This window comes from Xenopus tropicalis, chromosome 6, assembly GCF_000004195.4.
Source record: "Xenopus tropicalis strain Nigerian chromosome 6, UCB_Xtro_10.0, whole genome shotgun sequence".
NCBI lineage: Eukaryota > Metazoa > Chordata > Amphibia > Anura > Pipidae > Xenopus > Xenopus tropicalis.
In genome coordinates, this window is record NC_030682.2 from 73809088 (window position 1) to 73833802 (window position 24715).

The 24715-nt window shown below is 39.3% G+C and overlaps 1 protein-coding gene across 1 annotated transcript in view; it reads left to right on the forward strand.

Annotated features, from left to right (window-relative positions):
* Nucleotides 1-15844, forward strand: part of bag1 (BAG cochaperone 1) — a 47465-nt gene extending 31621 nt beyond the window's left edge. Inside the window, exons 4-7 of the mRNA XM_002939497.5 lie at nucleotides 5299-5412; nucleotides 6604-6711; nucleotides 13692-13754; nucleotides 13881-15844. Coding sequence (XP_002939543.2) covers nucleotides 5299-5412; nucleotides 6604-6711; nucleotides 13692-13754; nucleotides 13881-13970 — 375 coding nt within the window. The 3' untranslated portion in view covers nucleotides 13971-15844. The remainder of the gene's footprint in view (nucleotides 1-5298; nucleotides 5413-6603; nucleotides 6712-13691; nucleotides 13755-13880) is intronic.
* Nucleotides 15845-24715: the final 8871 nt, after the last annotated feature.

Sequence of the window (24715 nt, forward strand, 5' to 3'; positions counted from 1 at the left end):
TTGCCATCTCTACGGAAAAAGTGCTAAATTTATTGGATGTTAAAAGATGTCTTTTGATTTATTTAAAGAGGGTCAAACACTTCCGTATTTCAGATACACTTTTTGTTTCACATTGTGACAGCAACTATGTAAATGCTGCATCAAAATTGACACTATTTTGTTGGATTAAGCAGGTATTGTGATGGCATATAACAGAGCGAGCATTCCAGTACCAAATGAGCTTAAAGCACATTCCACTAGAGCCATGGCAGCTTCTTATCAAGAACATGCAGGGGCAACGGTAGACAAAATTTGCCACGTGACTTTGTGGTAAAATTTATCCACATTTTGTAAAACATTATCAGTCAGATCTGACTGTACCTAGAAGAGAGACTGTCTTTGCTAATTCAGTTCTTAAATCTGTGTATGTCCCTCCCTTTACTGCTTTGGTATTCTCTCATTCCGTTGATTTGTAAAAACCAACGTATTGTTCTTCGACTTCAGCTTATTCTTCCGCTTCTTCTTTTTCTTAGCGCCCCCCCATTTTCTAAATGCTTCTCCTCCTACAGTTTTAGGCGTACAGCACCCAAACTCTTCACACTTCTTTGTCCTATAGCGAAACAGGTTGCTTGTGCTTTTCCAAATGAGCCCGCCTGCCGTCTTTTTGTGGCGCTGCTCCGGACAGCCCAATTTTTTCATTGACTTTGACCGGAAAGATTTTCAAACTGCTGCTGCTCTTAAATTTTTGAAGCTATGCTCCCCAAACCTGAATAACCTAATCATGGGGTCACTCCAAATGAAATGGTGAAATTTGTTGGACTATCCAATTTCACTTTCAGTGGGTAAATTTGATTTGCTGCCACTCTTTACAGCTTTGAGGCTACACTCATCAAACATGAATCACACAGTCACGGGGTCAACTTGAATGAATAGATGATATTTGTTGGATGCTTAAAGGACAATGAAAGGTTAAAATAAATTAAAAGTAAGTCTAAAGGCATTCTTTTTAAGTACTTACTGCATATCTAAATTCCCAGATCCCTGCTTGCTTCTCTGACATATGGTTCTGGCAGCCTACAGCAGTGTGAAGACTACAGTGACATCACTGAAATTTCTCTGTCCTTCCTGTAGCATGTGTCATATAGATCCTTGATCCTGTCTCCTGTTCTGAGCTACACACGCCCACCAGCCAATCGGAAGCGGATCTGGCAGAGGGGGGGGGGAGGGAATGAAACACATGTGCAGTATGAAGCAAAGGAGGGAAAGGAAGGGAGAATACCTTTTTTTTTAGAGATGGCTGCCTGTTCTAGAAAATGTGAAGTAAGTGTGACTGAGTAAATATTTGATTAGGTGAGCCAAAAGTGTGGTGTTTTTCCTAAACAATAGGAGGACTATTGGGCCGTATGCTTTTTAAATTTTGACTTGCATTCTCCTTTAAAAGTGAACTACGAACAGCTCATCATATTTTACCTATTGACTTCCTTTTGAATTTTATAAATGCAACCTGCTGCCATTCTCAATGTTAATGCCAGGGTCCCTGAACTCTTCACAATTGGTCACTAGGGGACTGCAGTTTTAGGTTAGAAAAAGTGGGCGGAGCTAACAGCCAATCGGATTATACCTATTGATTTTATTAGGGAAATTGAACCTACTGCCAGGGTCTCCAGACTCTTCACAGTTGGTCACTTGTGAACTTCAGTTTTTGGTTTAAAAAAGTTGGCGGAGCCACTAACAGCCTGTCAAATGTCACCTATTGAATTTGTTTGGTTTAAATTTAAAATTCTCATACTATTTATGCCAGGGCCCCAAACTTTGCAGAGTTAGTCACTGACAATAATTCAAGGTTTGAAAAAAGTGGATGGAGCCACCAACAGCCAATTAGATTTATAGAATACACAAAACAATGTAAAATAGAAGGAAGTGCTTTTATTTTAATACCTTTTGGGTTTAAATGTGTCCATAACAGCTTGAAAACTGTGCTCTTCCCACCCTGGTTTAGGACTTTTCAGTATGTGGCTAGGGAGCGCAGGCCTGATCTGGTTCAGTAACAGAGCTGCATCCACTTAGAGAGGAGTGAATATGCATGGGGTGGGCGGTGCTGCTTGTGATGTCACAAGCAGTCTGTTCCTGCAAAGTGTTCTGTCCCACCTTGCATTCCTCCCACAGACTGTATCAGCCTGCTTTTCTCATCCCCTCCCTGCTATGATCATTCCTCTTTCTCTGGGCTGTGATTGTTCCTACCACAATCTCATAATTCCCCCTTTGATCTTTCCCCTCCCTCTCTCTGTGCTCTGCTGGTTCACACCCCCCCCCTCCCCTGATCAGTTCCCTCTGTCTCCCTCTCTGTGCTCAGATAGTCCCACACCCCCCCCCCCTTGATAGTTAGTCCCTCTCCCTCTCCCTCTCCCTCTCCCTCTCCCTCTCCCTCTCCCCCTCTCCCTCTCCCTCTCCCCCTCTCCCTCTCCCTCTCCCTCTCCCTCTCCCCCCCTCTCTCTCTCTCTCTCTCTCTCTCTCTCTCTCTCTCTCTCTCCCTCCATCTTTTATAATTTCATTGATGCAGGGAGTTGCATAGTGTGTAACGTTGTTTTATGAACTATAGATTATGTTCACTTGGGTACCTTAATTTGTGAATCATGCACATTTGCTTTGAAACATATCATTGTACTATAAACATAATTTTGTACATTTTACAACTAAGCTTATTGATCTGGCAGCAGTACAAGCAAAATTATGCAGCCAGGGAGCAGAGAGACACAGAGGAAGTAAACTGGGATGGGTTTTCCTTCCACTGTTGAGTTAAGCCTGTCAATCAGTGCTGTGACCACTTCCTGTGGGAGACTGAAGAGACACTTCCACCTTTCATTTCATTCTGGCGTCTGACCATATAATGACCGTTTTAGGAGGTAAAATGTTTCAAACGTCTTTTTTTCTGCATCATTTCACATTTTGAGGGAGGATAAATATTATAACTGAATATAAACTTTATATAAAATGTCTCCTTTAAACTGCTGCAGTTCGTACATATTTAACGCCAGTGGCCCCAAACTTTTCATAGTTGGTCACTAGGGGACTAAGGTTAAAAGTTAGAAAAAGTAGGCGGAGCCAACAACAGCCATTCAGATTTCAACAATTAAATTTTATTGGTTTATATTTAAACTGCTGTCTTTCTCACAGCATTAATGGCAGGGTCCCTACACTTTGCAGATTTTGTTACTGGTGGACTGCAGTTCAAGGTTAGTAAAAGTGGGCAGACCCACCAACAGCCAATCAGATTTCATTCAGTGACTTCAAATGTTTTTCAAACCAACATGAAGTTTATTCTTAAACTTCCCTTTCTAGTTCTTTAATTTAATTAATTTTATACTCACCACAACAGTTACTCCCAATAAATGTAAATGTGTTAGTATGATGTGTTTTTTTTCTTTATGGCTTGGAGTATAACACTGGGTAGTGAGAAGGAGGAGCCATATATGGGAAGAGGGATGTTTCTATGGGCTATGTTACTACCAGCAACCAGGATCCAATCTCATTCCTTAGTGCTGCTTTTGGGAAAAGGGATTTATGGTGAGTATAAAGCCTTCCTTTGTGATTTAAAGCAATAGGCAAAAAGTATGTTCAGCACAAACCCTATTCCTCGAACCCTATTCCTTTGTGCAAGGGTATATAATGCCTCTTTAAAGTATGAAATTCTGATAAGTTGGCATATTTTATCAATATATGCAGAAATATGCTTTTATAAATGTGTATGTTCATTAAGACGCCATCTTGTATGGAAAATGTTTATATATGTGAAAGTTAAAACTATTAGGAATCCATTAGGATTCCCAGTTCGAATTTGAATAAATCTGCCTTTATAACACTGTACTACTATTTGCTATAACATAACAGAATTATTTAATTTATATTAATGACTATACAAGGAATGTAATTTAGAATTTCATTTCCACCAAAAGTAGCAATAAAATTGTATTGTATTGGTGGGTAAAAAAGTTTAATATATCACAATATTTTTGCAGTTTCTAAAAGTATTACAAAATTCTTCATGGCGTGGGGACACATTTTTCACAGGGCTAATCCTAAAAATGGATCTTCCCCAAGGAAATCGATTTTAGGTTATAAACTTAGATAGATCCACTGCAGTGCAATAAATATATAACATATATACCCATCCCTATACTAGACAGTAGATCTTAAGATCACTATAGCTTTGCATACAGTGCTTGTTCAAGAAGTCATCCAAACCACTTTTAAAGGGATTTATTGAATCTGCCATCACAACATAAGTAATCCAAGTTGTAGGCATTGTCACACATAAAATGTTTATTCGGTGCTCAAAAAATAAACATAAATGTATACAAAATTTTAAAAAAATCAACCATACCAAAAATACAGACCTCAGTGCCCCATGGTCCCTGAGCTCCTAACGTGTTTCTTGTCACTTCATCAGAGGACGTCAGAACATCAGCCTGCAGGTTATTCTACATGACTGCCCCTCACTGAAGAATCATTTCAACTACTCCAAGGGAAACTTCAATTCCTTGTGTCTTAAAGGGTGGCATCTTGTTTTTTCTATATGAAAAATCCCCTCATTACAGTCTTTCCTCATAGTTTACATTTTCCATTCCTTTTAACAGTTTAGTTGCATGTCTCTGCACCCTCTTCAGCTTCTAAAATTAAGGAACTGCACCCAAAACAGCATACTTTAAGGTTCTGCATACTCAATTACCCTAGCATCTATGCAGTTTTTAACCAAGTGCATAATTTGCATGCATTAGCATTGAATATCATTTGCCAGTTTTCTTTTAGTATCATCAGCAAACTGTACTTACAAATATTAATTTCCAGGTCAATATTACTTAATTTAATCAGTAACTTTCTCTGTAGTACTGTATCAAATGCTTTGGTTGAGGACCTGTTATCAAGAATGCTGATGGTTACTTCCCTGACAGAAGGAACCAGCATGCTTGTTTCTCTTTTTGGAAAAAACAGCTGTGGTCTAAGTTATTGCACATACTAGTTTTAAATTAAGTTAACTGTGCAGCTGTGTATACCTATATTTACAAGTACATAACGGTTTACGTGAAAAGCAGGAATAGCACTGTGTTCCTCTTCCTCTTGCTTTTTGGCACCAAAAGTCTAAACTTCCAGACCAAATCATCTTAGACTTTTTTAAAATACATTTAAAACAGGTATTTGTTTCTAAGAAGTTTAGTTTCATGTGTAAATTGAAAAAGCCTTTTAATTGAATGGGTTTATATTCAATACAACAGTTAAGGCATTGCATTCATTATTAAAAATGTTGATGTTTGTTTGCAACAGAATTCTACAGAAGAGGAGTCTGAATTAAAAAAACTGAAAGATCTTGAGAAATCAGTAGAACTAATGACAACCAAGCTGGAAGATGTGAACAAAGAACTTTTAAGAATCCAGAAGGTATAAGTCCAAGATAATTACAACTATTTTTTTGGTCAGTCACATTATTTCTGGAAAGCATTATTAGCTGTAGGTAACTATGACTTCTTAAGATTATTGGATATATTATCTCATTGAACAGCTTTTTACTGCCCTTCCCTAAATGTGTTTTGTTTTCTTTTTAATTGTTTTTGTTTCATGTAGAAATACATTGCTATATTATTAACAGACTTGTTATTGAAGAACCAATAACATAAAAGTGTATCCATTTGAGGTGATTAACAAATGGAAATTATGGTTGGACAGCTAATTTCTGATGCATTGCTTGTAGTCTGGCAAGCTGTGGTTGCTTAAAACAACATTTTTTTCAATAATTTAATGGACTTCCTCTTTAAAAACGGGGCTTGTGTTCTATTTTTCTGCTGTGCTTGGTAAATTCTCTGGCATCTGTATACATCACCATTCAATGTGCAAAATGCAAATGAGGCAATAAACAATAAAGGAAGCCGTACCTTTTTCTCCAACTTGTTTCGTTGAGTAGGTTGTCGGACTTTGGGCATGCACTGAATAAAAGTCAAAAGCCTGTGCATGTCTAGAAAGAGTCATGGTCAGTGGGCATGACATGAATCTCATGAGAATTTCTCTGATGTTACCGGTTCTAGTTTTAGCAACTGTAATATGAGAAAGTGCTGTAAAAAGTGCTAATTTAGAAAGGGTGGCAAGTCTTTTACAAATCACATTTTGGCAAAATAAAAAATTTTTGTGAGGGGGGGGCGTAGTTGAGTAATCATTGTTATAGATAAAAACTATTATAGATGAAAATCTAGTAGGCAAGAAACACACGGGGCTGATTCTCTGTATGTGGAAAAACGCAGGCCAAGAATAAACCTGTCTGCTGGAACCAGCCTCCTACAATGCCTGTACCCAGAAGCATTTTCTCTTCCCAGGTGCAGTGGATGTTGGTAAAAATTTAAAATATGCAACAGTTCACAGGCTGGTGTAGCACTAGCTGTAGAGTGTATTTTGAAAAATGTGGCTGGAGTCTGAGAATATTTGCTAAATGAATTGCACAGTTCTGTAGTCATTTTGTTTCCTTTTAGATGTCCAGACACTGCATAAAATCTGATTAGCTCACTAAAAGCTTTCAGATCCTTTTTTTTTTCTTTCTGGGTTGACTCAACACTAATACAGACAATTTTTCTCCCCTTGCAGGGTTTTCTTAATAAAAGTCTCCAAGCAGAAACTCTTATCAAGCTTGACAAAAGAATAAAGACAACTATGGAACAGTTTATGAAAATCCTTGAACAAATTGATTCCATGGTGAGTTAATCTACTTTTGTGGTAGAATCCTGCAGAGGGCCTGATGTTAAGCCAGGAATTTACCTACTGTATCTTGCAAGCCTTTAACCCTTTCCCTGCCAATCACGTAGCTCCTATGTGCTGGCATAAAAAGATGTTGAACGCCGAGCACGTAGGCGCTACGTTTTCTTTACTTTGCTCTTGTTCTCTGCGTTCGCTGCTTAATCCGAGTGCAGAGCACGAGCGCAAAGTAAAGAACCCCCTAGGGAACGAACGGAGGGGGGTACCCAGTGGCCCCTGGGGCACGATCGCCCAGGGGCCCAATGAAAGAGTCGGGCATGTAGATTCTACATGCCCGACTTTTTCTGCTCTCTCCCTCACTTCCTGCGCTCCCCCCTCCACCCCCCCCCCCCCGCTTCCTGTGCCGGCTACTCACCACTGAAGCTGCTGTGCTGCATCTCCTGTCTCTCTCCTGCGATCTTCCGCTCCTTGGACCCCAGGTAAGTGCTACATACACACACAAACACACATATTACACTAATGCATACTTATACTCACACTTACACACACACACATACATTTTGGGGGGGTTGGGGGTTTCACACATTCACAGCACTCACACTTACTTGCACACACATGCACTCAAAACACATTTTGCCTAGTGTACACACTCACTTACACACTTATGTAATTTTGTCTTTTTTTTTTTTTTTATCGCATCGTTTTTATTCTTGCCTGAAGAAATTGTTTTATTGCCATTGCGGATAGTGTATTTGCTAACCGCACTGCGTAATACCTTTTGTGTATTATTTTGGTGTTTTTATTACATTTTCTGTTATTTCTGGTGCATTTTTAGTCATTTTATTGCATTTTTAGCCATTTTATTGCATTTTCAGTTATGCATAGTTGTTGTTCGCGTGACTCTGAGTATTTTGGCTTGGGCAAATTAGTTTTACAGACAAACTGTGATTCTGACTGCACTTTTTGATTTTTTGAGTTTTTTGAATTTTTTGAGTTTTTGCACTATTGATTGATTTTAGGGTTTTCTTTTGTGATTTTAGCGATTTTTATTGCATTTCATATTGTTCTTTGTTACTTGTCTTGCACATGGACATTTTGTCTGCTGTATTTCAATTTGGCTTCCTCTGTACCCCACATAGTTTGGTAAATCTATGCATATAGGGCATCAAACTGTTCAGTAGACCTCTGGTGTTCCTATTTGGGGTGATTTTCCTTTGTATGCAAGAAATTGTGTGAGATAAATGCGGCAAATTGCAACATTCTGAAATGTCATCGAAACCACTAGCTTTAGGAAAGCTTTGCAGATTGGTACTTTGGTGTAGAAAGGACTCTTTACCCATGTTGGATTTGTCTGAACGTGTACTTTCCAAAAATATATGGTTTTCAGGGGTAACCCTATATTTCTGCAGTTTCTATCCCACATAAAACTGCCATGTGTTTATGAATTAGGTAAAGGTAAGCCATGAAATTTAGTGTGCACAAGGTATATTTTGGGGTTTCTAAGTGCCATGTGCTTTTATAAACCTATGTACAGTGGGCATCAAACTGTTCAGTAGACCTCTGGGGTTCATATTTAGGGTGTTTTATCTTGGTTCCTAATGACCTATAGAAAATAAGATGCTGCATATTGGAAGTTTTGAGGTGATTTTTGGAAATGTAATAAAATCGGCAAACTTAGGAAACCTTTGTGGCTTGGTACTTTGAAATAGAAAGACATGGGTACCCATTTTAGATTTCGGGGAATGTGTACTTTCCAAAAATCTTTCTGGGGTGAGTGTACTTTTTACTAACTTTATCCTACATAAAATGATGTAAATGTGTTGATTTTGCAGAAGCTGGAATGACAGAAATGACAGATCATATGGAGTATGTTCACATTGGGGCCCTACATGCCACATACTTGGGTAAACCTATACATATTGGGCATCATATTGTTCAGTGGACCCCTGGCTTCAAATTCAGGGTGTTTTTATCTTGGTACCTAATGATACATGGGAGATAAGATGCTGTAAACTGAAAGCTTTAAGAGGATTTTTGGAAATATTATCAAAATTGCCAACTTTAGGAAAGCTTTGGTACTTTGGAGTAGAAAGACATGGGTACCCATTTTAGATTCGGGAGAATGTGTACTTTCCAAAAATATATGGCTTTCTGGGGTGAGCGTACTTTTTTGTAGCGTTATCCCACATAAAATGATGTAAATGAGTAGATTTTGCAGAAGCTGGAATGACATAAATGATAGATCATATGGGGGTATGTTCACATTGGGGCTCCTACATGCCACATACTTAGGTAAACCTATACATATTGGGCATCAAACTGTTCAGTGGACCCCTGGCGTTCATATTTAGGGTGTTTTATTGGGTTACTTTATGACCTATAGGAGATACTATAGACCGGAAGCTTTGAAGCGATTTTTAAGAAATTTCACAAATTTTGATAAAAATCAATAAGTTTAGAAAAGCATTGCAACTTGGTAGTTTGAAGTAGACAGGCAGTTCTATCTATTCTGGATTCCACAGAATCTGTTTTTTCTAAAAATGTATAATTTTCTGGGATAAACCTTATGTTAGTGGAATTTGTGACCTTGAAATCTAAAGTATGCAGATTTCTGGAGCAGTGCTTTGGAAATTTGGTAGTGTACTGCTGGGAGTTTTTGACCTATACAAGTGAGAAATCTCCATAAAACTATATATATTTGGTATTGGCACGTTCAGGAGACATAGGACTTTCCAAATCAGTTGTATTTTTGTGCATAATAATTTTTGTTTCTGGTGTACATGTGTTTATATTATGGAAAATATAATTTTTTTTAGATATTTAGAAACCTATATCTTGTTACAGAATTGGAATTACACAAAAATTCCACCATATTTTAAAAGCTTTGGTCTATGAAGATTTTTATTCATCCAGGTCATGGTATATCTAGTATAAATAAATTTAAAGCAACTGGACTTGTTAAGTAATCATTGAAGACTTTTCACTACTCATCCGAGCAGCTTCTTCAGTTCAACTGACTGGTATGGGAAGTCCTCGGCATATATACTCTTCCACTAATCCAATCACAATGAGTTACAAAGTGCCATTGTGATTGGATTAGTGGAAGAGTATATATGCCGAGGACTTCCCATACCAGTCAGTTGAACTGAAGAAGCTGCTCGGATGAGTAGTGAAACGTCTTCAATGATTACTTAACAAGTCCAGTTGCTTTAAATTTATTTATACTAGATATTTGAAAGCTTAGGTTGTCCTGAAAAAAAAACGATATATAGTTTTCCTGGGTAAACTATAAGTCCCCTGAGGAAAAGCCCCTAAAATGAAACAGTGCAAAATGTTCAAAAACTGTCTGGCAGTAGAAGTTCCACTTTGTTCAAAACGGCTGGCAGTGAAAGGGTTTAACACTATGGCACATGAGATGTATTGTGATGCTTCCATTTTTGCACAATGAAGTGCCCCATTTATGTGCTGCAGTTTGATAGGCAGGACTAAGAATAATGGTTGTTGTACAGTCACAAAAGGTCCTCTGTTTATTTAAAGGAAAACTATACCCCCCAGAATGAATACTTAACCAACAGATAATTTTTATTACGTTATGTGACCTTTTAAAGAATCTCGCCAAACTGAAACATACATCCGTAAATACTGACCTTCTACATCCTTTCCTTACCTCTCCCTTTGGATAGGCAGTTGCTCCCACATACAGTCATGGCCAAAATTGTTGGCACCCCCAGAAATGTTTCCAGAAAATCAAGTATTTCTCACAGAAAAGTATTGCAGTAACACATGTTTTGCTATACACATGTTTATTCCCTTTGTGTGTATTGGAACAGAACAAAAAAGGGAGGAAAAAAAGCAAATTGGACATAAAGTCACACAAAACTCCAAAAATGGGCTGGACAAAATTATTGGCACCCTTAACTTAATATTTGGTTGCACACCCTTTGGAAAAAATAACTGAAATCAGTCACTTCATATAACCATCAATAAGCTTCTTACACCTCTCACCAGGAATTTTGGACCAGTCTTCCTTTGCAAACTGCTCCAGGTCTCTCTTATTGCAAGGACGCCTTTTCCCAACAGCAAATTTAAGATCTCTCCACAGATGTTCAATGGGATTTAGATCTGGACTCATCGCTGGCCACTTCAGAACTCTCCAGTGCTTTGCTGCCATCCATTTCTGGGTGCTTTTTGACGTATGTTTGGGGTCATTTTCCTGCTGGAAGACCCAAGATCTCGGACGCAAACCCAGCTTTCTGACACTGGGCTCTACAGCGCGACCCAAAATCCTTTGGTAATCCTCAGATTTCATGATGCCTTGCACATATTCAAGGCACCCAGTGCCAAAGGCAGCAAAACATCATTGAACCTCCACCACATGTCACTGTAAACAGTAAAATTCTTGGTCTCATCTGTCCACAAGATGTTTTCCCAGAAGGATTGTGGCTTACTCAAGTACATTTTGGCAAACTAGTCTTGCTTTTTTATGTCTCTGTGTCAGCAGTGGGGCCCTCCTGGGTCTCCTGCCATAGCGTTTCATTTCATTTAAATGTCGACGGATAGTTCGCGCTGACACTGATGCTCCCTCAGCCTGCAGGACAGCTTGAATTTCTTAGGAACTGGTTTTGGGCTGCTTATCCACCATCTGGACTATCCTGCGTTGCAACCTTTCATCAATTTTTCCCATGAAGATTAGCTACAGTGCCATGGGTTGCAAAAAAAAAAAAAAAAAAATTTGCAAAAAATTTTTTGTATCTCAAGTCCTCAGACTTCTCTTCTGCTCTTTCTGTTGTCCATGCTTAGTGTGGCACACACAGACACACAATGCAAAGACTAAGGGGCTGATTTACTAAGACACGAATTCGAATCCGAATTGGAAAAATTACGATTGGAAAACGAACATTTTGCGTCTTTTTCGTATTTTTTGCGATTTTTTTTCGGCGCCTTACGACTTTTCGGAAATTGTAGCGACTTTTTCGTTACCATTACGATTCACTCATATCTTGTCGCGACTTTTTCGTATTGAGCGCTCGTAAGCGGCGGCCGAAGCTTTCAGACTTAGCATGATTTTGGAAGCCTCCAATAGGACTCAATGGCACCCTGCAGCTCCAACCTGGCCCAAGAAAAGTCACCATACTGAAGCTTGAATGAATCCGAACGCTACGAAAAAATTGCAACATTTTGCGCAACTTTCGGAATTGCTACGAAAAAGGCGCGACTTTTCGCGCAAGTTTTAACGCTATGAAAAAATCGCCAGATTTTACGCAACATTCGGATGGCAACGAAAAAATCGAGATAATTTTCCGAAAAAATTGCCAAATACCGATCATTACGAAAAAAACGCAATCGGACGTATTCGGCCGGTTCGTGAGTAAGTAAATGGGCCCCTAAGTGAACTTCTCTCCTTTTTATCTGCTTTCAGGTGTGATTTTTATATTGCCCACACCTGTTACTTTCCCCAGGTGAGTTTAAAGGAGCATTACATGTTTGAAACAATCTTATTTATCCACAATTTTGAAAGGGTGCCAATAATTTTGTCCAGCCCATTTTTGGAGTTTTGTGTGACATTATGTCCAATTTGCTTTTTTTCCTCCCTTTTTTGTTCTGTTCCAATACACACAAAGGGAATAAACGTGTATAGCAAAACATATGTTACTGCAATACTTTTCTGTAAAAAAAAATTTCTGGGGTGCCAACAATTTTGGCCATGACTGTAGCAGGCACATGATCAACACCTGTCCTCACACAGGGGACACACACAGAGACTTTCAATACCTTCCCTCAGATGGATTACTCACTGGGGACCCGCAAGTGGTAAGGCATCTAACAGCAGTGTAGCAGAGCTCTCTTTACAGGCTGGCACTCCAAATACTAAGCATAGCTCCTCTCCGCCTTTTACACTCTCACTGGATGGTCTCTCTCTCTCTCTCTCTCTCTCTCAAATCAAATCAAATGAGCTTTATTGGCAGGACCAAATACATTTAGCATTGCCAAAGCAGGTATAGGGTGTAATGGGTGGGGTAAAGGGGTCATTATATGGGAATGGGGGGGGGTTTAAGGGGTGGGGATATGGGGTCGGTATATGGGGACAGGGGAAAGTCCTGTCTCTCGCAGTCTGACAGTCAGTTATGTATTGTGCTGCCATTGTTGCTGTCGGTGCCTCTTCTCCCAGTAGGATGCTGAGTTTTCTCTCTTCTTCTATAGATGGGAAGTCTGGGATGTGATGGGAGAGTCTCTGGCAGTGGGTGTCTCTAATTGCTGAGTATTTGGGGCAGTGTAGCAGGAAGTCGGTCTCATCCTCTACTGCCCCCTGGTCACATCGCTGGCACAGCCGGCTCTCCCTGGGCCTGTAGGTCTGTCGGTGCAGACCCAGTTCAATCTCCAGGCTGTGGGCACTCAGTCTGTACTGGCTTAGGATCTGTCTGTCTTTGGGGTTATTTAGCCAGTTTGTATTCCCTCCCTAGTGATTGGTAGATCGTAATCTCTCTCTCCTCTCTCTTTCTTTCTTTCTTTCTTTCTTTCTTTCTTTCTTTCTTCTAATTTGTGGCTCCAGCACATCCTCTCTCCCAACAGTGCACTGGGACATCCAGCCAATCGGGTTTCTCCCCAGTCTGTAACTGGGCAGGACAATGTCACAAAAACAGGGGAAAGAGTGTGATCCCCTGCAGGAGTATAGTTTTCATATTTGTATATGTATTAATAAAGGGTGAGAGGACCTTGTTTCTGGTCACAGCACTTTTTTATTTATTTTTTTTTACATATATGATTTTTCTTTAATAACCCCCTTCTGAAGAGAGGTTCAGTATATTATTTTAGACTCCAATCAAGCAGTGGGCAAACATCATGTTGTAGCTATAGAATTCATATTGCTGCTTTAAGTTTTCTGGGGCACTGTGCAAAAGTTAGTTGGATCAATAAGAATAAGTAATGCAATATACCGACTACAATTACTATTCTGTAAATGATGTCTGTTTTACCTACAGACAATGCCAGAGAATTTCTTCGACTGTAGGCTGAAAAGGAAAGGATTGGTAAAAAAGGTTCAGGTGAGTTGCTGGACCTACTGCAGAGGATGATCCTTTTTTTTTTTTTTTATAGTTACATTGATCTAGCTAAACATTACCAAAGTATATTGATGGAGATCTTCAATCTATTTCTCACTATATTTTCAGGGTCTTCTTGCCCACTGTGACACAGTTGAAGGAAATATTGGTCAAGAAATGGACAAACTGCAATCCAAGAATTTAGCACTATTCAAGTAAAGATTCTGTTGTGCTGGTAACAGAGCATAACAATTGCTCTGTGAGCAGACTCTTGGAGCATCTATCCATATTAAATTTCAGTATATTCTGTTTGGTAGCACTGATAAATTATTTGTTGCTTGTGTGAGATATTTTTCCATTGTGCCCTTCTTTTTTTCTGGGCACATGATAAACAATAAAGGGCATCCTGCAATTAGCATTCTCATTAAAACAGTTAAGGCACACAATATTTCTGTTGCTCAAATTAAAATTATTAACTTGCTGTATAACCGTAAAATATGTAATACAGGTAAGGGATCCCTTATCCAGAAACCCATTATCCATAAAGCTCTAAATTACGGGAAGGATGTCTCCCACAGGAGATAAATAATATATAAGAAAATTAAGACCAATTGAAATGCTGATAATTAACTTTTAGTATGTTATAGAATAGCTAACTTAAAGGTGGATTACCTTATTAATTATATCCATCATAAAGATTCCTGTACAGGTATAAATTCTCAGTCTACATTTTTTTACATATTTTTTGTCATCTAAATAAAGGGCAAGTGCAGAGGACCTCTTGTTTGTCTATACGAATTTTGTGGTTCACAGCCTCATTGCTATAACTTTATTCGAACCCATTTTTAAACATTTTTCTCAAATGCATGCATATAGATCTTGCAGTGCTTCTGGTTTGATTTTTTTTTTTTTTTTTATATTGATGTATTTTTTAGATTTTTGTAGTCTGGGTAAATCCACTTGCTATCTTGTGCCTATGTGTATAATTGCAAATTAGTTTACAGGGAAAGGGTCTTGCTATTTTACATCAGAATATGGACTGTTATCTAGCACTAGAAACTGGACTGGGACCTCAGGAGCCCACCACAAAATCTTAGACTATAGGCCCACTCTCAAAACTATTTTTCCTCCTTTCCTCGCCCAACCTCTGTATTCTCCTAGTCTCTTTTATTTACATGCTAGCATCTATCTTTCCATCTATTTCCAATCTTTGTTCCCATTCAGAAATAGGGAATGACCATGACGCAGGCAAAATGGTCAGGAGCAGAAGGACCCACTGACACCCACTGGGCCCACCGGGAGATTTCCTGTTATCCTGGTGGACCAGTCCGACACTGACTAGAAACTGCATGACAGTTTGTTCCAACAGCAGTTTGTCACCCACATTTTGTCGCAGTTACAAAACACCAGAATATACCCTTCTATAGACAACACCGAGAATTCTTTCTGCTAAAACGCTTAAATCAACTCATTCAAAAATGCTTCAGTATGTGTTTTTGAGGGATTACATGATTTGAGTGTTTTTAGTAGAGACAGTTGTCAGTATTTTCTATCGAGGGGTATTTTCTGGCATTTTATAACAGCAACAAAATGTGGGTTTTAGTATTTGCTATGGTAGGTAGGTTTTTTACATATTTTGTAGCTGTAACAAAACCCTGGCGACAAAGAGAACCTTGTGTCATTGCCCTTTATATTAAGTTGAATAAACACAAACTGTTAATTGTTTTATATTGCTGCAGTGACTGCAAACTTATTGAGCAAATGTACACAAAAGAGTTTGTCCTTCAAGTCCATAACCTCCCTTTATATCTGTCATCTCCCCCGGATTTGGCCCCCTCCCAACAAACTTCCTGTCATTATATGCCTTCCACCGAGTTTTTTTTAGTTTCTCTGTCTAAATTAGATACGTGCATGTGCAGTGAGCTTTCAGTGATATCAGAAGGGCTTGTGCACATGCACAGTTAGAGACACCCTCATTTTTCCCCTTTAAGGTTGACATCTCTTAAAAAAAAAAAAAAAAAAAAAGATGGATATGCAGAAAATTTAAACCAGTTGAAGACATTTGAGGTAGTGTGTGTGAGTCTAAAATTAAATCTATGGTTGCTATTTCACACAGAAATAAACACAATCAGAGACGTCCTTTCATTATTACAATTTTGTGCAATATAATTTGCTGTTAGAAAATGTATTCAAATAATGTCTATTGTCTAATATAACCCATAGAGTAATTTGTACTATTTTCAAGACATGTATGTTTATAAAATTGATTTTACACAGCTGCCTTCCCCCAGACTGCTTCTCCAAGCCAGGTTCAGTCAGACAATCTATGCCAAACTAAGAATGTATCTAAAGTAATTTTTAAGGCCCAGTAAGTCTTCATATCACATAATCCACTAATGTAACTAATGCTAGAGACAGTGGGGGTCATTTATAAAGTTTGCACAGCCTAAATTTATTTGCATATGGTTTTTTGCATGTTTCCCCTTAATGCTTAGATTTTGCCCTGCTGTGTCGTCTTTTCAATTTTTGCTAATCATGGTGAAATGTGCAAATCAATGTAATATAAAAGTCATGGTCACATTGAAAAACATTGTGCGCGTCAAAAACATGTGGTAGCAATGTTTCACAAATTTTTCAACAGTTTCAAATTTTTTTTGCCAAAGTAAAATGGGACAGATTATATACAATATTATATACAATATGCTTTTTTTTTTTTTTTTGTTTGTTTGGTTTTTTTTTTTAAAGCTACATATATCCATATAAAGGTATAGCTTTATGAATAGTTTTTCTAGATAAATTTATAAGAGACAACATTGCAACAAATCTCTGCTGTGCAGCCATCGCCAAAAAGTCTCCATCAATGCACAGTGTACCACTAAGGTCACATATGAACTAAGCACAAGAAATCCTGGCAAGCGACTCATCACACATTACAAAAGTATACAGGTGGGTATAAATGTGAAACTTGATTATCGTAGTCTTATGTTCTGTTGGTAATATAGAACAATTGTGGTTGCTTTACCCTGTTCACACATATTATTTGGCAGGTTAAAACTGGCAGCCACCTTGAACATTCTAGAGCTGACTTCTTTTCTATAAATTATACTTTCCAGAACTAGATAGGGAAGTTTGAGAACAAACATGAAGTCACTGAATGAAATCTGATCTGTTGTTCAGAGGGGAAAAAATTCCTTCCTGACTCCAAGATGGCAATCGGACCAGTCCCTGGATCAACTAGTACTAAGAGCTATCTCCCATAACCCTGTATTCCCTCACTTGCTAAGAATCCATCCAGCCCCTTCTTAAAGTTATATAATGTATCAGCCAGCACGACTGATTCGGGGAGGGAATTCCAGAACTTCACAGCTCTCACTGTAAAAAATCCTTTCCGAATGTTTAAGTGGAACCTCCCTTCTTCTAAATGAAGTGGGTGCCCTCGTGTCCGTTGGAAGGACCTACTGGTAAATAAAACATTAGAAAGGTTATTATATGATCCCTTTATATATTTATACATAGTTATCATGTCACCTCTTAAGCGCCTCTTCTCCAGTGTAAACAGACCCAACTTGGCCAGTCTTTCTTCATAACTGAGACTTTCCATACCCTTTACCAGCTTAGTTGCCCTTCTCTGGACCCTCTCTAACTCAATAATGTCCCGTTTGAGCACTGGAGACCAAAACTGAACAGCATATTCTAGATGGGGCCTTACCAGCGCTCTGTAAAGGGGAAGAATAACCCCCTCCTCCCGTGAATCTATACCCCTTTTAATACAGCTCAAAACCTTGTTTGCCCTTGCAGCTGCTGCCTGGCATTGCTTGCTACAGCCAAGTTTATTATCTACAAGGACTCCAAGGTCCTTCTCCATTAGGGATTTGCCTAGTGCAGTCCCATTAAGGGTATACGGGGCTTGCATATTTTTACATCCCAGGTGCATGACCTTACATTTATCCACATTAAATCTCATCTGCCACTTAGCTGCCCAGATTGCCAGTTGGTCAAGATCCTGCTGCAGGGATGTCACATCCTGGATAGAATTGACTGGTCTGCAGAGTTTTGTGTCATCTGCAAACACTGATACATTACTCATAATACCCTCCCCTAAGTCATTTATGAACAAATTAAACAAAAGTGGACCCAGTACAGAACCCTGAGGGACCCCACTGAGAACCTTACTCCAAGTAGAGAATGTACCATTAACAACCACCCTCTGTACCCGATCCTGTAGCCAGTTTTCTATCCATGTGCAAACGACCTCACTAAGACCAATATGCCTTAGCTTAGAAAGCAGTCGTTTGTGGGGAACGGTATCAAATGCTTTGGCAAAATGCAAATAGATTATATCTACTGCATCCCCACTGTCCAGCTTCTTACTTACCTCATCATAAAAAGCAATTAAATTGGTCTGACATGACCTGTCATGCCATGCTGATTACTGCTCATAATGGCATTCTCCACTACATAATTTTGAATGTGATCCCTTAACAAGCCTTCAAATAACTTGCCCACCACGGATGTCAAACTTACAGGCCTATAATTGCCAGGCTGAGATCTTACTCCCTTTTTAAATATGGGAATGACATTCGCCTTCTTCCAATCCCTAGGTACCATACCTGATGAAAGAGAGTCTGAGAATATCAGAAACAAGGGCCACTGCAATTCTGCCCCTAGCTCTCTCAGTACCCGAGGGTGTATTCCATCTGGCCCAGGTGCCTTGTTTACATTTATCGTGTGTAACCCTTTAAGCACCATATCCTGTGCCAACCACTGTGTAGTTGGAGCTGAGGCAACAGTGCAGCTATTGGGTGGGACTTGGCCCACTGGCTCCTCTACTGTATACACAGAAGAAAAGAACTGGTTAAGCACATCTGCCTTTTCTGTATCCGCTGTAACCATATTGTTATTATAATTCAATGGGGCCACACCCTCAACCTGCATCTTTTTACTATTAATATACTTAAAAAACTTTTTGGGGTTAGTCTTGGCCTCGGCCGCGATGCGCTCCTCATTTTCTATCTTTGCCTTTCGGATTGCTGTTTTACAACACTTGTTATAGTGTTTATACTCATTAAACGCAGCTACTGTCCCCTCTGACTTATGTTTCTTAAAAGCTTTCCTTTTTTTCCCTATTAACTTCTTAAGCCACATAGGTTGATTCTTGACACTTCTACTTTTTCTTATTAATGGAATAAATTGAGAACAGTAATGATTTAATATCATTTTAAATGACAACCATTTCTGCTCTGTGTTTTTATCAGAAAACATAATGCCCCAATCTATGCCCTGAAGCGCTGCCCTTAAGGAGCTAAAATTTGCCTTCCTAAAATTCATTGTCTTTGTTGCCCCCGTGTAAATTTGTTTCCTGCACCAAACATCAAATGAAATAACATTATGGTCACTATTACCCAGGGGTTCAACCACTTGCACATTTGCTATACGTTCTGGGTCATTAGAGATCACTAGATCTAGTATAGCATGATTCCTGGTTGGCTCCTCAACAACTTGTGACATAAAGTTGTCATGCAGCAAGTTTATAAACTTGTTCCCATTTACTGTCCTGGCAGTACTATTGCCCCAGTCAATATCAGGGTAATTAAAATCCCCCATTATTATCACTTGCCCCAAACTAGCAGCCTTTTCTATTTGCAACAGGAGCTGGGCCTCCTCCTCTTCGCTTACATTAGGGGGTCTATAGCATACCCCTACAATTAGTTTGGTAGATTCTTTACTATCTGTGAGAAGCTCAACCCATAAGGATTCAGCTCCCTCTGTTACCCCCATCACTTCCTCCTTAATATTTGCTTTTAATTCCTGCTTAATGAACAGACACACTCCTCCTCCTTTTCTATTGCCCCTGTCCCTCCGAAACAATGTATACCCCCCAATATTAACTGCCCAGTCATGAGACTCATTCAACCAAGTTTCAGCAACACCAATCACATCATATTTCCGCTCCAACGCCAGTACCTCCAGCTCTCCCATTTTACCAGTCAGACTCCTTGCACTGGTAAACATACATTTAATACTGGTTCCGGTGTGAGAATGACATGTAAACAACTTATGGGTCTCCCTGCCATTATCAGTATCCCGAAGCAAGTCTCCTCCCCCATTTTCCCTTACTATGCCCACTACCTCATCTATCCTGTCTACCACAGAATTTCCCACTGCACCCTCCCCCCCCCACTCCTAGTTTAAAATCTCCTCCAACCTGCTAGCCATCTTTTCCCCCAAAGCAGCTGCCCCATCATCATTGAGTCAATACGCTTTTCCAGTTTTCTTAGGTAAAATTAGGTACCTCGGCTTATATTTGGATCGGCTTATATTCGAGTATATACGGTAGTTAAAGAACGGCAACATTTTAAATTTAAACCAATAAAAGTCAATAGGTAAATTGTGGTTCGTGGGTGTGCCCACTTTTTCTATCCTAGAGTCAACGTCACCCAGTGACAAACAGTGGGCACACTAGCATAAATAGTGTGAGAATTTTAAATTTAAACAAATTAAATTCAATGGATGAAATCTGATTGGCTGTTAGTGGCCCAACCCACTTTTCCTGTTTTTGAACTGCAGTCCCCCAGTGACCAACTTTGCAAAGTTTGGTGACTTAGCCATAAAATTGTGGGACTGACAGCATTTTACACCATTGAATGTAAATAAGTGAAATGTGATTGGCTTTTGGTGGCTCCGTCTACTTTTTCTAACTTTGAACCGCAAATACCCAGTGACCAACATTGGAACGTTTAAGAACCGTTACTTAAGAAAAAGAGGGAGTGGACAAATTTGAATTGGATATGAAAATTTCTGAAGATCGCAAATATCATGAAAATGCTTACGAAAAAATCGTATTCGTCATGATAATATCGTATTGGCGATCCGAAAGTCACAAAATTTTCGTACTGAACCATTGTAAACAGCGGGAAAACCTTTCCGATTTTTTTCGCGTAAATGTACGAAAAAGTCGCGCAGGCATCGAAAAAGTTGTGCAAGACACGAAAAATTCGGCAAAAATACGCTCAGAGCGTTCAAATGTTAGTGGGCTTGGAGCGACTAAACTTTTTTAGGATCACCTCACCGATATTGTGGGTCATCCCCACTTTGGTCAGCAGTACTTGGACCTTCGTTGGGGGACCCCCGGAATGTAGGGAATAACGTAGGGGGGTGGGAATGCCCAGTTCATTAATAAATATAGTATATACAGTGGCTTGCAAAAGTATTTGGCCCCCTTGAACTTTTCCACATTTTGTCACATTACAGCCACAAACATGAATCAATTTTATTGGAATTCCACGTGAAAGACCAATACAAAGTGGTGTACACGTGAGAAGTGGAACGAAAATCATACATGTTTACAAATATTTTTTTAACTGCAAAGTGGGGTGTGCGTAATTATTCAGCCCCCTGTGGTCTGAGTGCAGTCAGTTGCCCATAGACATTGCCTGATGAGTACTAATGACTACATAGAGTGCACCTGTGTGTAATCTAATGTCAGTACAAATACAGCTGCTCTGTGACGGCCTCAGAGGTTGTCTAAGAGAATATTGGGAGCAACAACACCATGAAGTCCAAAGAACACACCAGACAGGTCAGGGATAAAATTATTGAGAAAATTTGGAAAAGATTTCCAAAGCCTTGAACATCCCACGGAGCACTGTTCAAGCGATCATTCAGAAATGGAAGGAGTATGGCACAACTGTAACCCTACCAAGACAAGGCCGTCCACCTAAACTCACAGGCCGAACAAGGAGAGCGCTGATCAGAAATGCAGCCAAGAGGCCCATGGTGACTCTGGACGAGCTGCAGAGATCTACAGCTCAGGTGGGGGAATCTGTCCATAGGACAACTATTAGTTGTGCACTGCACAAAGTTGGCCTTTATGGAAGAGTGGCAAGAAGAAAGCCATTGTTAACAGAAAACCATAAGAAGTCCCGTTTGCAGTTTGCCACAAGCCATGTGGGGGACACAGCAAACATGTGGAAGAAGGTGCTCTGGTCAGATGAGACCAAAATGGAACTTTTTGGCCAAAATGCAAAACGCTATATGTGGCGGAAAACTAACACTGCACATCCCTCTGAACATACCATCCCCACTGTCAAATATGGTGGTGGCAGCATCATGCTCTGGGGGTGCTTCTCTTCAGCAGGGACAGGGAGGCTGGTCAGAGTTGATAGGAAGATGGATGGAGCCAAATACAGGGCAATCTTGGAAGAAAACCTCTTGGAGTCTGCAAAAGACTTGAGACTGGGGCGGAGGTTCACATTCCAGCAGGACAACGACCCTAAATATAAAGCCAGGGCAACAATGGAATGGTTTAAAACAAAACATATCCATGTGTTGGAATGGCCCAGTCACAGTCAAGATCTAAATACAATCGAGAATCTGTGGCAAGATCTGAAAACTGCTGTTCACAAACGCTGTCCATCTAATCTGACTGAGCTGGAGCTGTTTTGCAAAGAAGAATGGGCAAGGATTTCAGTCTGTAGATGTGCAAAGCTGGTAGAGACATACCCTAAAAGACTGGCAGCTGTAATTGCAGCAAAAGGTGGTTCTACAAAGTATTGACTCAGGGGGCTGAATAATTACGCACACCCCACTTTGCACTTATTTATTTGTAAAAAATGTTTGGAATCATGTATGATTTTCCTTCCACTTCTCACATGTACACCACTTTGTATTGGTCTTTCACGTGGAATTCCAATAAAATTGATTCATTTTTGTGGCTGTAATGTGACAAAATGTGGAAAGGTTCACGGGGGCCGATTACTTTTGCAAGCCACTGTGTATATATATATATATATATATATATATATACTATATTTATTAATGAACTGGACATTCCCACCCCCCTACGTTATTCCTTACATTCCGGGGGTCCCCCAACGAAGGTCCTAGTACTGCTGACCAAAGTGGGGATGACCCACAATATCGGTGGAATGTAGGGAATAACGTAGGGGGGTGGGAATGCCCAGTTCATTAATAAATATAGTATATATATATATATATATATATATATATATATATAATTTATTAATGAACTGGGCATTCCCACCCCCCTACGTTATTCCCTACATTCCGGTTATACCAAGACTTGCAGTAATTAACTCTGTAGGATGAATTTTTTCATGATTTGATTTTAGATTTCTGAAATACACTAATATAGGTTAAGTTTTAAGGGTTAGCACAAAGTTTCCTCTTTTGTATTTGTGAAAGTTAAACAACCCTGAAATTAATACTTTATAATAATAATGGCATCAGTTTTACTATAAACCAATTAAATTTAATGGGTGAAAACAGATTGGTGGCTCCAACCATTTTTTCCTAACTTTTAACCTTTGTCCCCCAATAAAAAAAAAGTAGGAAAAGTTTAGGGATACTGGCATTAAATGTGTGAGAATGGCAGCAGTTACAATTTCCCCATTAATATCAAATACACCTGGCTGTCTGTAGCTCCACCCACATTTTTTCAAACCTTGAATTATTGTCACCCAGATACTAACTTTGGGGACCCTAGCATAAATAGTATAAGAATGGCAGCATTTTAAATTTCAACCAAAAAAATTCAATGATGAAATCTGATTGGCTGTTTGGTACAGGTTTTTTGAAACCTAAAAATGCAGTCCCCTGTAGAGAGTTTGGGTACCCTGGTATTAAAACTGTGAGAATGGCAGCAGGTTGAATTTCCACACTGAAAATCAACAGGTTACATTTGATGGCTGTTGGTAGTACCGCCCACTTTTTCTAACCTTGAACCGCAGTTAATAGGTGACTAACTCTGCAAGTTTGGGAACCTTAGTATTAACATTTTAAAGAATGGCCGCAGTTTAAATTTAAACTAATGAAAGTCTGTAGGTGAAGTCTGATGGCTGTTGGCTGTTGTTGGCTCTGCCCACTTTCCTAAATTTGGTAGGTAGTCACTCAGTGACAAACTATGCAAAGATTCAGAACCCTTGCATTAAACCAGTAAAATTCAAGAGGTGAAATCTGACTGGCTGTTGGTTGCTCCAGCCACTTTTTCAAACCTAAAACTAAAGTCCCCTAGTGACCAATTGTAATGGTCATGGTGACCCCATGACTATATGATTCAATTTTGGGGGGTTTCGCTGCAAAGCTGTAAGTGCAGCAGCAGTTTAAATTTCCCCATTAAAGTCAATTGGTGAAATCTGATTGGCTGTTGTTGTCTCCTCCCACTTTGGATCATCCACCAAATGTTACTGTTTCATTTGGGGTGACCCCGTGATAATGTTACTAAAGCTTGGGAAGTGTAGCTTCAAAGCTGTAAGTGTGGCAGTTAATTGAAAAATTGGGGTATTCAGAGCGGTGCCACTAAAAGATGGGTGGCAGGATCGCTTAGAAAAGCACAAGCAACTTGCTCCGCTATAGGGTGAAGAAGTGTGGAGCGTTTGGGCATTGTACCCCTAAAACTGTAGGAAGAGTAGTATTTAGAAAATCAGGGGGCGCTAAGAATAAGAAGAAAAAGAAGAATCTGAAGAATAAGCTGAAGCCGAAAAACAGTATGTTGGGGTTTTCAACCCAACATAAATAACGACTGAAAAGACATTTTCATTGATTCTTAACTTTGTTAAACATCTAAAGTGTTTGTAATTTATTTCATAGATTCATAGCTTTGGACAACCAGTTTTAAAAGAAAAAAAAAACAATTGACTTTTGTTAATTAACTTTGAGCTATTGATAAATGCAAGGTTAGGCAATCTGGTAAATAAATGTTAGTAACACACATACTGTATGTAGTGTTTTGGGGGTCTCTTTAATTGAGTAGGATTTGGGGAATTTTGTGGCTAACAAACTGTATAAAAGTATGCAGTCACCTAAGGGCTCCTATGTACAGTATGTCTGCATAAAAGGGCATTAAGGGAGAAGGAAAGTAATTTGGGCATTTTACTGCCAATATATTTGCCACATTAGTGCCACCTAGAACAATATATTTATTCTGCAGAAAGCATTACCATACC